General features: G+C 35.6%; 1 protein-coding gene across 17 annotated transcripts in view; it reads left to right on the top strand.

The window, feature by feature from the left end:
* The window catches only part of PIAS2 (protein inhibitor of activated STAT 2), a 102,260-nt gene that overhangs the window by 57,963 nt on the left and 27,660 nt on the right, over positions 1-16,637 (top strand). For 16 of the 17 annotated variants that reach the window (XR_008615995.1, XR_003677284.2, XR_003677286.2 and 13 more), the window contains 3 exons: positions 2,421-2,581; positions 8,829-8,962; positions 11,475-11,646. Coding sequence is in view for 12 of the 17 variants with exons in the window: in XM_055080648.1 (XP_054936623.1) it covers positions 2,421-2,581; positions 8,829-8,962; positions 11,475-11,646 (467 nt within the window). In the remaining 5 variants the exon portion in view is untranslated. Of the gene's footprint in view, positions 1-2,420; positions 2,582-8,828; positions 8,963-11,474; positions 11,647-13,446; positions 13,799-16,637 lie in introns of those variants that run through there. The other variant, XM_028480558.2, reaches the window with a different exon arrangement.

Below are 16,637 nucleotides of genomic sequence, written 5' to 3'. Positions count from 1 at the left end.
AGCAAAGTAGGAAAAGGTAGATAAGTAAAACCAAAACCTACCACCATGTATAATGTAAAACTAGGAACGTCTTTATGAAAGTGAAAAACATTTGGATTTGTGTTATAGCTCTAGCAACTGCATCTTAGTGATTGTATTGTTTTTAGCCTCTTGTAGCCTCAGCATCTTCATTTCGGAAGTAGAAATATAGATACTAGTCCTTTTGGAGTCATGGGGTTATTATGAGAATTGTATGAAATTTACATAAAAGTCTTTAGCATGCTGTAAGATTCTACATTACTTAAGGGATAATTCGTTATTAAAGGAAGGGAAAATATAGAGGCAAATATCATAGAAGAGAAATTGCCTCACATTCTTTTTTTTTTTTTTTTTTTTTTTTTGCGGTACGCGGGCCTCTCACTGTTGTGGCCTCTCCCGTTGTGGAGCACAGGCTCCGGACGCGCAGGCCCAGCGGCCATGGCTCATGGGCCCAGCCGCTCCGCGGCATGTGGGATCTTTCCAGACCGGGGCACGAACCCGCGTCCCCTGCATCGGCAGGCGGACTCTCAACCACTGCGCCACCAGGGAAGCCCGCCTCACATTCTTTTCTCACTTTTTTTCCATCTTAAATAGTTAAATTGTGCTATATACTTGGCATGAATCACTATAACTTCCAAAATCTCTTTTAGAATACTAGACACTTAGAGGTAGTATGGACTCTGGAGTTAGAGCATCTGTGTTCAAATATTGACTCTGCCACTTTCTAACTTTGTAATGTTAGTCAAGTTAGTTAGCTTCTTTTTGCCTGTTTCCTCATTATAAAATGGGAATGATAATATATATCAACTGTATAGTGTAGTTGTTAGGTTAAAATGTAAAGTGTCACGAAGATTAATGTAAAGTATTCAACGTGATACCTTACATGTAGGTACAACTATATAAGCGTTAGTTACTGCTATAATGATGAGTTGGACAATTATTTTCTTTTTAAATTATAAAATAACCAAATGTTCATTTTAGCAGAAAGAAATTACAGATAAACCAAAAGAAAAAAAAAAGGAACATTCTAAAAATCCTACCCCTCAGGCAGAGTTAACAGTGTTATAGTTAGCTGTGACTTCTTCTAGACTTTATAGTGCAAATAAAGAAGTCTTTCCTTCTTCCTTTTCTTTCTTTGTGCCCTTTACCCACTCTCTCCATTCATTCTACCATCTGGTTGACAAATACCGAGCATAGGCTGCATGCTTGGTACTGTGTTGTGACATTTGGATTACAGTGGTGAACAGTGACATAGACCTTGTGGGGCTTAGAGTGTAGTGGGAGAAACAGATTTTCTATCAGAATAAGAGAGCTGGTTATAAACTGAGATCTTTTCTGTAAAGGGAGTATACAGGGAGGTTCAAAAGGCTGGACAGAAAAACTTGATCTAATCTAATCTGGATGTTATACACGTCTTGATGTTGGTATTCCTCTACCAATTGGAATAAGAATTGAACAGAGTACTAGGTTATATGAGTATATTGAAACATCAACATATGTGCTTATACAAAAGTGAAAAAAAGGTATAGAAAAACGTATTTGCAATTCATATCACATACATGAGGCTGATTAATATAGATAACCAAAGATAAATAACCAAGTGGAAAATGAGAAAAGGTTATGAATAGACAGTTCTTGGAAACACAAATGACCCTTAGAAGTAAAAAAAAAAAAAGCAGCAGCAGTTCAACTTCGCTTATAAGAGAAGTGTATTCCAAAACTACAATGGGGTACTTTTCACCTATCAGACTGGCAGAGGTCAAAGTATTCAATAGCGCTATATTGACAAGGTCGAGGGGAACCAAGCTCATTATTACATGTATATGTGTAAATCAGTAGGTAACCTCTGTGGAAGATAGTTTGTCATTGTGACAAAAATCACACAGTTTTTCTTTGACTCAAAAAGCTTATTACTTTTAGGAACTTATCCCATAGCTATTTATTGCAATGTTATTTGTAGTGATGAGATTGGAGACAGTTTAAATGTAAGTACAGAATTTTGTGAATTGCATGCCACCATATCTGGGAAAATGTTTTTTAAAATACACATTTGATTATGCATAGAACATCTGTGAAAGGACATGCAAGAGGTGGATAACAGTGGTTCTCTCTAAATAGGGGAAGAGATAAGAAAGAGACATGTTTTCATTGTCTGTATATCTTTTCCTACCTGTGAATTTACAAATTTTACCTACTTTCAAAAAGTGAGATGGTCTTTTAAAAATTATAGGTCCTTCAGTGAATACAAATAAAATATATAGCAATCTTGATGGAAATAAATTCTGGTTTTAGTTTCTTTTTCATTTTGTTAGTCTCGTATGACTTCTTCACATTTTTATGACTTTTGAGGCTTTGTTCTCTTTTCTGAAATGATTTCCCATGTTGTCTTCCCTGTCCTATAGTTAGGAAAAATGAGACTGACAATCCCATGCCGTGCAGTGACTTGTACACATCTACAGTGCTTTGATGCTGCCCTTTATCTGCAAATGAATGAGAAGAAGCCCACCTGGATTTGTCCTGTGTGTGACAAAAAAGCTGCCTATGAAAGTCTAATTTTAGACGGGTAAGTATATCCCAACATAATACTTAATTATACTTAATCTTATTTCTAAACTGTAGTTAGTGGCCCTTTTATCTTTATAATATTATTTGTGTTGGGGACAAGAGAGTGAGTAGTTTCCTTTCCTTTTTGCTTTTCATGATCATATTTCATTGTCCATAGGAAAGGGTAAAATCCACTTAGTGATGTCATTTTGCTTACCTAGAACTTCTTGAAGAGCAACCAGGTCTGTGTAAAACCACAGAGCAAGTGGTAGGGTAGATAGAGTTGTGTTATGCAGCTGGTAAGTTTAAAACTAGAATTCACTTCCAGGTTTTTCTGACTCTGGAGCCCAAACTCTTAAGCGTTATCTCTCATGTCATATTGCGTATGTCAGAATTAAGGAAAATGATATAAACTAATTATTAGTAAATGAGGTACCCTTTTTTTCCTGTAACACTGTTTAAAAAAATTGCATATATCATCCATGCACCCCTATTAACATTTAGGAAATACAGTTAATGAAAAGATTAAAATAAAATCAACATACCACCCTATGGTGATGATTTTGTTATTGATGTATTAAAAAGATTGAAATCACTCTTTGCATAATGTTGTGTATATACATCATGATTTTCACTCTATAGAGTGAAAAATATCCTAGATCTTTAAAGATACTTTGGCATTTTTTTCAGTTTGAAAAGAGTATTACTGTAGAGAGGAATGAGACAATGAAGAGTGATGGGACTTTTTTCCTCTGTAAACTTTTACTTTTTAACTTACTTTGAAATAATTTCAAACTTAGCAAGAAGTTGCACAGTAGCATAATGTGTTAGTTGTTAACATTCTGCCATATTTGTTTTGTCACATTCCCTCTTAATGTGTAGGTATTTTTGGTGTGTGCATGTGTGTATATAGAGAGAAAGCGATGATGTTTATTACTATTTTCAGAAACCTTTTGAACCATTTGAGAACTAAGTTGCATATGTCATGTCCCTTTGCCCATTAATATTTTAGGGTGTGTTTCCTAGATACTTGATGTTCCATTGTGGGTACACTACTAATCATTTAAGCGTTTTTTTTTTGTTGTTTGTTTGTTTGTTTTTCCTATTGGGTTGGCCAAAAAGTTCCATAAGATCTTACAGAAAAACCCAAACAAACTTTTTAGCCAACCCAATATTATTGCCTGCATGGTTGCCACTCTTTCTATTTTACGTTGTGATATGAACATTTTTGAAGTTTTTGTTTGCTCGTTTATGTCTATGGGTTTTTCCTTAAGCTCTTAGAAATTGAAATGCTGAATAAAAGAGAATATATAATTTTAAGACTTTTACTGTTTATTACTAAGATGCCTCCCAGGTGGAGTAAACGGTTTTACTCTCCTAGTTGTCATTTCACTCTCCTGCCAGTAGTGTATTGGAAGCCCACTTCTCAGTCTTCTTACCAAGCTTATAATATTAAATCTTATTTTTAAAATGCCTTGACTAGTTTCCTAGTTGAAAAGATATCTTATTGTTTTGATTTTTGTTTATTGTATTGTAAGAATTATCAGTTATCAATAATTATCAATTATTATCTTCATCCATATATTGGTTGTTGTAATACTTTTTATGAATTGCCTCTTAATGTTTTTTTTCCTGTGTGGTTCATCTTTTTCTTACTGACTTATAAGTGCTCATTATATACTGGGGATATTAATTTCTCTGTTTACATGTGCTAAATATATTTTCCCAGTTTGCCTTCTGATTGTATTGTGACATTTTTCTCATTCAGAAACTTAAAATTTTTATTCCATCAAGTCTGTCTCTTCATTTTGGTTTTCTGTCTTTAATGTGTTTTAGAAAGTCCCAGAGATTTTATATGAGCATTCACTTGTTTTTTTGTCAGGTACTTTTAAGATTTCATTTTTTTTTCCCCTCCATTCATGCAGTTCTTTATTCCATCATGCATTCCTTCATGAACTTATTCAATATAATACTTATTAAATACTGGCTGTGTGTCAGATACTAGATCTAAAATGGTAAACAGAGCACTTCCAGAGTGGGAGACAGTAAAGAACTGCATATTGTGTTAAGTGCTATGAAGGTAAAGGATGGAACTATGTGAAAAAATTGGGGATGGGGAGAAACTTTAGGGTAGCGAATAGGTGATCCCATTACTCCACCCTTCCACCTGAAAGTTGGTCAGTAATCTCACCAACACTTAATGAATAATCTCTCCCGTGGGCTTAAGACACTGCCTCCATCATTTAAAACATTTTTTGTACTCAGTGTCATTTCTGAACTGGTATTTGTGCCATTGATCAAAGTATTGGTAAGTACAAAACTATTTTAATTATTGGATTTCTGTTATTCATTAATATCTCTTAGGCCATATGTTTCAGAATTTTCTTGACTGTTAATACAGTTTGCCATATTCACTTGAATAAAAGCATCCTTAAATTACACAAAGAAATCCTGTTTGGATTTTGATTGGAATTATGTTTTTCTTATAATTAGGGAAAATACATATTTAAAGTATTACATATTCTAATGAAGGTAGCATTTTTCCTTATTTGTTTTTATCAGTTTTATCGAGGTATAAGAAATGCCCATATTTAATGTGTACAATTTGGTACATTTTGACCCAGTACACACCTGTGATATCATTACAATAAGATAATATATCTGTCCTACCTAAAGTTTTCTCATGTATCTTTCTAATCTCTTCCTTTCACTGTATCCTCAGTCAAACACTGATATGCTTTCTGTTTCTACAGATTGTTTTGGATTTTCTAGAATTTTGTATGAATAGAATCATAAAGTGTCTGCTTCCTTTGTCTAACTTATTTTTATTCAGTATGCTTGCTTTGAGATTTGTCCACGTTGCTGCATGTACCAATAGTTTGTTCGTTTTTATTCCTGAATGCATTCCATTGTAGAGATATCCCACAGTTTATCAATTCACTTGTTTATGCGTTCCTTCTGGTTTTGGGTTCTTGCAAATAAAGCTGCTTAGAACATTCATGTCCAAGTCTTTGTGTGGACTGATGTTTTAATTTATCTGGGGTAAGTACTTATGAGTGGAATCCCTGGTCACATAGTAGGTGTATGCTTAATTTTTTAATAAATTACCAAACTGATTTCCAAAGTGGTTGTACTCTTTTATATTCCCACTAGCAGTATATGAGAGTTCCAGTTGCTCCACATTCTCATCAACATTTGGTATGGTTAGTTTTTTTTAATTTTAGACATTCTAGTGGTATATGGTGGTACCCCATTGTGGATTTAATTTGCATTTCCCTTATGACTGTATTGAACATCTTCTTGTACGTTTATTTGCCATCTGTGTGTCATCTTTGGTGAAGTGACTGCTTAAACTTTTGCCCGTTTTTCAGTTGGGTTGTTTGTTTTTCATATTACTGAGTTTTGATAGTTCTTTATATATTATGGATGTAAGTCTGTTATCAGATCTGTAGTTCGCTAATGTTTTCTGCCATTTCCTCTTTTCAGTCTCTTAATAGTGTCTTTCAAAGAGAAAAAGTTCTTGGATTAAGGCCAGATTATCAAGGCTTTCTTTTATGTACTGTGCTTTTGATATCATATTAAGACATTTTTTCCTAACCTAAGGTCACAAAAATTTTCTCCTTGCTCTCTTTAGAAGTTCTATAGTTTAATTTTATACTTAGATCTGTTATCTACTTCAAGTTAATTTTTGTATATGGTGTGAAATAAGAAGCAAGGTTTTAGCTTCATTTTTTGTTTTTGGCATATGGTCATGCAGTTGTTCTGCCACATTGGTGAAAAGATTGTATTTTCCTCATTGAATTGCCTTTGCACCTTCTTTTCAAAAATCAGTTGGCCATGTATATGTGGATTTATCTCTGAACTTTATTCTGTTCCATTGATTTGTCTATATTTATGTCAGTACTGCACTGTCTGGAAATCAGGGTAACGTGGGACTTCTAACTTCATTCTTTTTCAAAATTATTTGGACAATTATAGATCTTTTGCATTTCATTGCATATTTTAGAATCAGCTTGTCAATTAGAAAACAAATCTGGGTTTTTGATTTGTATAATGTTGAATCTATAGATAAGTTAAGGGTGAGTTCACAATATTTAGTCTTCTGATCCATGAACATGATATATATCTATTTAGTTAATTAGGTCTCAGTATGTTTGGTAGTTTTCAGTATAGAGGTCTTGTATGCTTTATGTCAGATGTATCCCATTTCTCATGTGATATTGTTTTTTATATTTTTAGTTGTATTATATAGAAATATAGTTGATTTTTATATGTTCTATCTTGAAACCTTACTAAGTGCATTTTCTAGTTCGAATAGCATTGTTATAGAACAAAGGATATTCTGTATAGGCAGTAATATTTTAGGAATAAAGACAGTCTTACTTCGTCCTTTTTAATCTGGATGCCTTTTATATCTTTGTCCTGCTGTCTTGAACTGACTAGTCTGTTGACATGATGATTTGCATTGATTGACTTTCAAATATTAAACAACCTTTCATTCTGGAGATAAACCCCACTTGGTCATGATTTGTTATCTTTTATATTTATTGTTGTGTTTGTTTTGTAAAGTTCATGAGAGATAGTGGTCTGTTGTTTTCTTGTTTTGTCTTTGTCTGTTTTTAGTATCAGAGTAATGCTGGCCTTATATAGGGAGCGGGAAGTGGTGGTATCATGAATCCTCAAATATTTGGTAGCATTTCCTACTGAAGACGTTTGGGCCTAGAATTTTCTTTGTGGTAAAGTTTTTACAAATGTCTTTTTTTTTTTTTTTTCCAAATTTATTTATTTATTTATATTTATTTTTGGCTGTGTTGGGTCTTTGTTTCTGTGCGGGGGCTCTCTCCAGTTGCGGCAAGCGGGGGCCACTCTTCATTGCGGTGCGTGGGCCTCTCACTATTGCGGCCTCTCTTGTTGCGGAGCATAGGCTCCAGACGCGCAGGCTCAGTAGTTGTGGCTCACGGGCCTAGTTGCTCCGCGGCATGGGGGATCTTCCCAGACCAGGGCTCGAACCCGTGTCCCCTGCATTGGCAGGCAGATTCTCAACCACTGCGCCACCAGGGAAGCCCTACAAATGTCTTTAATAGACACAGCGCTCATTGGGTTATCTGTTTCTTTCTGAGTGAGCCTAAGTCTGACTAGAAGTTTGTCAATTTTATTGATCTTAAAGTACCTGCTTTTGGTTTCATTGATTTTTCTCTATTTTATTTTATTTTTCCCTATTTCATTTGTTTCTGTTCTTTGTTATTTTCCTTTTCTGGTTACTTTCACTTTAATTTGCTCTCCTTTTTCTAGTTTCATTTAGGTAGAAGCTGAGGTTATTGATTTGTGTCCTTTTGTAATATAGGAAGATTGTACTGCTTTAACTACCTTCCACAGATTGTATTATATTTTCATTTCCATTCAGTTCAAAATAATTTCTGATTATTTTAATGTTATCTTTGTCTCATGGGTTGTTTTGTTTAATTTTCAGGTATTTTTCTGAAGACATTTCAAATTTAATTTCATTTTGATCATAGAACATAATTTGTATGCTGAGTTATTTTAAATTTATTGAGACTTCTTCTGTGTCCCTATTTCTACTTCCTTTTCCCACCCCTGTAATCCTTTTTTCTTGATAGTAAGCTTATAAATGATTTTTCATACAAGAATCTTTATGTTTGGTTTATGTGTTATGTTGAGGATTTTTTTCTTTTTTTTTTTTTTTTTTTTGGCTGCATTGGGTCTTCGTTGTGGCATGTGGGATCTTTTTTTTTTTTTGGGGGGGGCGCACGGGCTTCTCACTAGTTGTGGAGTGCACGTTTTCTCTCTCTAGTTGTGGTGTGAGGGCTCCAGGGTACATGGACTCTGTAGTTGGCGACACGTGGGCTCTCTTGTTGAGGTGTGCAATCTCAGTAGTTGTGGTGCACAGGCCTAGTTGCCCCGCAGCATGTGGGATCTTAGCTCCCCAACCAGGGATGGAACCCGCGTCCCCCGCACCGGAAGGCGGACTTACCACCACTGGACCACCAAGGAAGTCCCTGAGGGTGGTTTCTTTACTGCCAATCCCAGCAAGAAGGCTCCAGGTGTCTATTTCTGTTTAATCACTGATTTTTAAGGTGATATTCAGTAAGTCACTTAACTCTTTTGTTGCCTGTTAAACAGCTAAAGCATAGGGCCAAAACAAACAAAAAGCATTACTTTTGTCTCCAAGGTAAAATGTGTTACTTTATTTCACCTTTGAACAGAGCCATTTGATTATATTTCTGTACTTCTTACTTGGTTTATAGGCTTTTTATGGAAATTCTCAATGACTGTTCTGATGTGGATGAGATCAAATTCCAAGAAGATGGTTCTTGGTGCCCAATGAGACCGAAGAAAGAAGCTATGAAAGTATCCAGCCAACCATGTACAAAAATAGAAAGTATGTGCAGAATGGCAGCAGAGAGCAAAGCGATGAGACTTGTGTGATGTTATCGATAGCGTTAACTTTGGCCATTAGAGCTACCATTTGGAGCTCAGTTTGCTCACTTTATCTTTTGATCATCTATTACATATGTAGTTTCTCCCAAATGATTTTTATTCTTAAGAAGTGTGCTAAAGTTTATACCACATTATAATCAGTTTTTTCATAGTATATTTTTCATATATAAAGTAAATAAAACAATCACCTAAATCATTTTATTATTTTTTATTGAAGTATAGTTGCTCTACAATATTATAGAAGTTATAGGTGTACAATGTAGTGACTCACAATTTTTAAAGGTTATATTCCATTTATAGTTATTGTAAAATATTGGCTATATTCCCCATGTTGTACAACACATCCTGTAGCTTATCCTGTAGCTAATAGTTTGTACCTCCTGCTTTCCTACCCCTGTAATAATGCCCCTCCCCTCTTCCCTCTCCCCACTTGTCACCACTAGTTTGTTCTCTGTATCTGTGAGTCTGCTTCTTTTTTGTTATATTCATTAGTTTGTTATATTTTTAAGATTCCACATATAAGTCATATCATATAGTATTTGTCTTTCTCTGTCTGACTTATTTCACTTAGCATAATGCTCTCCAAGTCCATTCATGTTGCTGCAGATGGCAAAATTTTGTTCTTTTTTATGGCTGAGTAATATTCCATTCCATTGTATATATTAATACATATATATACCACATTGTCTTTATCCATTCACCTGTTGACACTTAGGTTACTTCCATATCTTGGCAGTTGTAAATAATGCTGCTTTGAACATTGGGGGTGCATGTATCTTTTCGAATTAGTGTTTTTGCTTTTCTTTGGATATATACCCAGGAGTAGAATTGCTGGGTCATATATGGTAGTTATATTTTTAATGTTTTAAGAAACTGCCATACTGTTTTCCATTGTGGCTGCACCAATTTACATTCCTACCAACAGTGCACAAGAGTTCCCTTTTTTCCACATCCTCTCCAACATTTGTTACTTGTGTTCTTCAAAATCATTTTAATATATGGTGCTTGTTACAACATGAAAAATTATAAATGACATTTCTATGGACCCTTATTCGGAACTTTTCATTTTTAAAATTTTTTTAAAATTTTTATTTATTTATTTGTTTTGCCGCACTGTGCAGCATGCGGTATCTTAGTTCCCTGACCAGGGATCAAACCCATGTCCCCTGCATTGGGAGCACGGAGTCTTAACCACTGGACTGCCAGAGAGGTCCCTCAGAATTATTTTTAGAACACGTGTTGGAGGAACCCCAGGTGGAGGTGTGGTTAGAGAGGCTGTATCATCCATTAATGGAGGGTGGGGGAAGATGGTCATAGGTTAGTTGGTAAAGAAGTGAACTAATTGTTTCCATTGCCTTGTGGGAAGAAATTTGACTATTGCCTTGGTTACCTAGGAATTATACTCAACCTTCAACTCTCTGTGCTGTCTACACCGAGTGGGGAAAATAAAGGCTGTTTGAGAAATTGAAACCGATAGGTGAACTTAGTTTCTTTTTATCTGACATAGTCCACTCACTGCATTTGAGTTTTGTGCTGGCTATATTTAACGTTCTAATAATGTAATGAATAATAGGCGTTCAGAGTAAGAAGAGAGGAAAAAGTAAAGGATTTATGTCAATATTAATCATTCTCCTGTGATTGTTACTGAACCTATGGGTGGAATGATCAGGGTTTTCCTCATCCTTGAGAAAAGTAGTGATTTAGTTAATTAGTTGCTGCTGCTTTTCCATTATCAAGTAGCATGTATTTTCTACTAAATAGATTGTAGTAGAATGGTGAGTCAACTCACCACTCTTTGAAATGGTGAGTTAACATATCATGTGAGACTATTGTAGTGGGCAGAAAGGAGAACCTAAGTAGATAGCTGGTAAGAAAAACTTAAAATGTCTGAGTAACTTAAGTGAGATGTTTGGGGTTATTTCCACTTATCAAGGTGAAAATTTTATCAAGTTCTTGCTTATGGTGTAGAGCTTATATATTCTTTGATATGAGCACCACTGCTTTGCTAGATTGGAAGTATGATTCTGACATAACCCTACCACATGTCTGTGAGAATACACAGCCAGTAAAGCTACATACTCTTGTCCATGGCCAGAGACCAGCCCCTTAACTCCGGATGTCTGTCTATAACGTGAGTCCTCACCTAGGGAGACAGCGTGAGGAGCAGGATCTGTGCAAATCTGTCGGCAGTACTGGGGAGATAATGCGGAGTGTGCCATCTGAAAGAGGCTTTCGATTTTCTCACAAGGCATAGCGCTCACCCTGTCTCCCTAGGTAAGCAGTCATTTTGTAAACAGATGACTGGAGTTAGAGAATTGGTCTCTGTCCGTGGGACAGGGTATGGGCTTTGTTGGCTGTGTATTCTCCAGGATGTGCTGCACAGTTAAAACTCTTATGGTTAGAGCTCGTGTTACACCTTTCACTTTTTTTTCCCCTCTGTTCCCTACTTGCAGCTGCAGGTGTCCTCAGTAAGCCTTGTTCAGTGACTGTAGCCAATGAGACAAGCAAGAAGAAAGTGGATGTCATTGACCTAACAATAGAAAGCTCTTCTGATGAAGAGGAAGACCCTCCTGCCAAAAGGAAATGCATCTTTATGTCAGAAACACAAAGCAGCCCAACCAAAGGGTTTGTTAATTTATAGTTCACTATTGTTTATTACACTTGGAACTAACTGTTCTTGGGATAAGTTTGTAAATGTCTCTTTGAGAGTTGCATAACCAAATAGGGCTATTTTAATTTGCCTTTTGTTCAGTTGAAATATTTTCAAGTGAGCATGTTGTTTATAGGAAAGCAAATTTTGATGAAGAATATATTCCCATCTTTGGGAAGTGAGAGTTGAAATCTTCTCATGTCTAAATATTTATTTCAAATTTGATGCTTTTTGTTATTTTCTTGAATCTATTTGGAAGGAGTAAATTTGGAATCACAGACCAACATGAGGAAGCTGAGTGTGTGGAATTGGGAATCTGACAAGTGTGGATTCCAATTTTGGCACCATTGCTTACTCATTCTGTGATCTTGGATGAAATATTTAACTTGTTTGAGCCTCCTTTTCCTGTTCTGTAAAATGGGGTTAAATAATGCCTACCTCATAAGATTAAATTCAGGTTTCAATAAGATAATGAAAGAGCTCAGCCTCAGTGTCAGCCACATGGTCATTGTCTCAGTAAAAAATTGATTGCCTTCCCTTCTCACCCTCTCCAGGGCAAAATATGGGCTAGTAAATGCAGTCTAGCATTTATTTATGAGTCATCTGGCAGAAGCTGTTGCTGACATATAGTGAGTGACAGGTTTGAGTATTTAGCAATAGGTGCTTCTTAGAGATTTTGGAACCTGCAGGAAAGTAGCAGCGGGTTCTCTTGACATCCATGAGCATATTGTTTCAAACTTGGGTATGCCAGCCTTATCTTTTGGCCTCTCATAGCACTTCTTTTCTCTAATGGCTTTATTGGGGTATAATTTATATACCATAAAATTCTCCCATCTTAAGTATTCAATTGCACAGTTCAGTGATTTTAGTAAATTCATAGAGTTGTATAGTCATCATCACAATTCAGTTGTAGAATATTCTCAACAGCCAGTAAACGTCTCTCATGTTCATTTGCAGTTAAATCTGATGCACACCCCGAATCTAGGCAACCATTGATCTTCTTTTTAGCTCTATAAATTTGCCTTTTCTAGACATTTTATACAAGTGGAGTTATATTCCCGGTGCACTTTTGAAACATTCTTTTTTTATAGTTACTTTTGAAACCAGGAGAATTAAACTTTTTGTGCTGCCTTCTTCACTGTTAAAATGCTTATATTTCCAGATGCGATTTACACATCACACTAAGGGTGTTTTTGTTTATTTGTTTTTGTTGTGGCCTCTCCCGTTGCGGAGCACAGGCTCCGGACGCACAGGCTCAGCGGCCATGGCTCACGGGCCCAGCCGCTCCGCGGCATGTGGGATCTTCCTGGTCCGGGGCATGAACCCGTGTCCCCTGCATCGGCAGGCGGGCTTTCAACCACTGCGCCACCAGGGAAAGCCCTATTTGTTTGTTTTTTTAGTGGAACAGAAAATGAAATAAGTATTTCAAGTGGGATATTTTGGGGGGGGATGCTGATCATTTATTGTTCCTTTCAGACAATTTGCTTGGCTCTTCTAGAATTTAAATAATAAAAAATGAAAATGTAATTTTGAAATGTTTACTGAAGTGGAGAATCATGGGAATGAATACTTAGATGTGGTATTTCCAGATTTTACTCTCTAATGAAACCCTTTAGAATATGCTGGAAAAACATAGGTTGCACAGTATTATAGTTAGATGGGTTCCTGCCAGGTTGAAGGGTTGTGCGTAGTGATATGGACTCATGAGTTACTGTGATCATACAGGGTGTCTCTGGTGGCTCGCCATAAGGGTCTACCCTCTATGTGTCCTTTAGTATATATTTTTACCAATACTTGATGAGGACTCAGAAGTGGAGGAGTGGCACGTACATTGGGTGACAATCTGAAATGACTTCAACATGCAGAGGAATCAGGACAGTTCACACCTGCGGTCAGCTACCGTAGAGATAGATGTAAGTCTCCTCATCGAGGTTAAAAAGAAAATAAAAACTAACATTGTGAGTATAAGGTAGAAATTTTTGACTAAACCAGCAACACATGAAAATTTTGGTTTAAAATGTCTGTAAATTGCAGCTTCCCAGCTCATTCCACAAAGTTGACATAACTCTTAATACCCAAAGTAGACTTACACATTAACAGCCAAAAGAGAAGAACCATTATGAAACAGGCTCGCATTAGGAAGTTCAGTGAAAATTCTGAATTCAGTCTTAGTAAATTATTTAATAATATATTAAAATGGCATCCATTACCACCAAGTAGGGTTTATCTAAGAATACATTGATAAAATGGATCTTGTCATAGGACAACAAGTCAGCCCTCTGTATCCATGGATTCAGGCAACCATGGATCATCACAATTACTTGGGGAAAAATTTTTTTTAAGTTCCAAAAAGCAAAATTTGCTCTTTGCTGCCAGCAACTATTTACATAGCATTTACATTGTATTTGGTATTATAAGGTAATCTAGAGATGATTTAAAGTATATGGGAGGATATGCAAGTACTACACCATTTTATATAAGGGATTTGAGCATCCATGAGTTTTGGTATTTGTGGGGGGTGGGAGAGTCCTTGGAACCAATCCCCTGTAGATACCAAGGGATGACTGTATATAGTCATTTTAATAGATGGTGGTATTCCATAAATTAATGGCCATTCGTGATAGAAACTCTTTGAAATGTCAGAATTCACTTAATGGTTTGAAGGGTTCACCACTTGAGCTGATTTGTTCTTAGACTGCATTAATAAACGAAGCAGTGTTCAGGATACATACGCATGCCAGTTTTATTCCATTTTAGGCTAGAAAACTTTCACTTAGACCATTTTAGTCAGGGCTGTCATCAAGAAGGGTATTAATGAGAGCAGCCAGAGGAGGGAAACAGGATGGTGAATAGTGGAAACATAGCCCGATGGATGAATGGGTCTAAGGATTGAAGTTGTTAAGCCAGGAGAAAAGAATATGTTATAGTTATCTTGTAGTTCTTGAACGGGAGTCATTGATGAACTGGGTTAAGTTTATTCTTTGTTACAACATTTGGCAGATCTAAGTCCAGTGGAGGAAAGATACATGGAAAAACTTCCCGTTGGAGTTTTCTGAGCACTAAGAAAGTTGATGTTTTGTGCTAAAATCACATTTCCTGTGTTAAGGAAGAGAGGATGCCACCTGTCCAAGTGTCACAGTGGAGACTCATGCTATGGTTATATCATCTCTGTAATCCCTTCCAACTCTTACTTTTTTATCTCCTGGTTTTTGTCCCTGGTCATTCTGTTCATATCCTCTCTTTTGTGTCAGCATCTAGAAATTTTCTCTGAGGTATAAGTTTATCATAGGACTTCTTGGTCAATGATAGTAAGCAAATGGGAAATAGAGGAAAAACAGGAAAACTTACTTTACTTTACAGTCTAAAATTCAGGTGAGCAGTTATTTTTTAAGAGGTATTGTTTTTGAAAAAATTATTCTTACAAACAGTTTCTCAAAGCGTCAAGAAATAAAAAGCATTCTGTTAACACTTTGATGGTAATTCTTCTAGCCTCTTTCCCTGCATAGCCTGTCAGAAGAAATTGGCACCTTAATCTAACACTTTTAGAAAACCTCTGCTGTTTTTCTAAATTAAAAGATAATTTTAAATATTATGTCCCTTCCCCATGCCTGGGAAATTGAATGACTGCTTTGTCATTAATGAGGAGGTATTCTAAAGACAGGAAACAAAGATTAGAAATAGATTAAGAATGATTAGCAAAATTGAATCTTTTAAAATATTTTTGTGATCATAAAGTGGGAGCACCCAGTGAATATCAGGTTTATGGATAAAAATTCAAGTTATTGAATTTTCAGACATGTAAGTTGGGGCCAAGTATGATGAATTCAGTGATCTAGTACACAGTCTAGGATACTAATATTTGCTGTCTAGCAGTATGCCAGCAGTTTACCTTTGTGCTGTGATATTATGGATACAGCTATAAAAATTTATATATGTGCACATACATATTGTACACATAAAGCCTGTGTGTGTATTTGCCAATCCTGTGAGGAGGGAATAACAAATATTAAAAGTTTTAAAAAATGTTCTTATTATTTTATAGCATCACATACCCACAATTCCACCAGACCTAGCCATTTACATTTCTCCATGGTTCCTGTTTTCCGTATGTATAAATACATCTTTTTTTTGCATAGGCATTAGAATCATTTACCTTTCTGAATGTGGTCTTTGTGAAGATTCTGATTAAAACAAAAATCTTTCTACCAGTAGGTAATTTGATAATCCTAACAAACGACGAATTTCACCTATTCTATATAAAGTTGAATTTGTATTAATGGTTACAAAGTTCAGGTAATAGGAATTAACCTACACTAAATAGTTTGATGTTTGCTGAGATTTTAGATGTTGATTTAATAATTTGTACTGTCAGTGGATTGTGATGTTTTCATGTGTTGTGACAGCATTTTGTATTGGAGGAACAAGGAATAGTTGTTTAATCACTCAAAGTTTCATGTTATGAGAACAGAAGATATACAGTGGCTAAGAGTTACTGTGGTTAAAAAAAGAATAAAAAAAAACAAGAAAAGTTACTGTGGTGACATGTGCATTGGGACATTGACCTTACTCCTCTACAGATGGAAATAAAGGGGCCAGGGTAGGAAAATGAGTTTTATTGTTGCTTTCTGTAAATCTGATCCGGGTTGAAAGGTCAGTTCAGGATCAAGACAAAAGACAATCTCCAGTGTGAGATATCAAAGGAAGAGAAGAGGGAGCAAGAGCAAGGCAGCCATTGTCTTTTTCTTGTAGACTTGAAATTTTTCTTTTCATTTCTTTCGGTGTCAGAGAAAAAGTGACAGATTAAATGTACCTTTAAGTAGCAACTTTTTAAAATAAATGAAATCATATGTATGTGTGTATATGTATGTGTGTATATATAATATGCACACACATACATATATATGTATATATACACATATATATATGTCTTCTTCAAAAGCTTGCATCTTAAAATATATATATATGA

Source organism: Physeter macrocephalus, chromosome 19 (assembly GCF_002837175.3).
Source record: "Physeter macrocephalus isolate SW-GA chromosome 19, ASM283717v5, whole genome shotgun sequence".
NCBI lineage: Eukaryota > Metazoa > Chordata > Mammalia > Artiodactyla > Physeteridae > Physeter > Physeter macrocephalus.
This window is presented reverse-complemented; position numbering and strand designations above follow the sequence as displayed.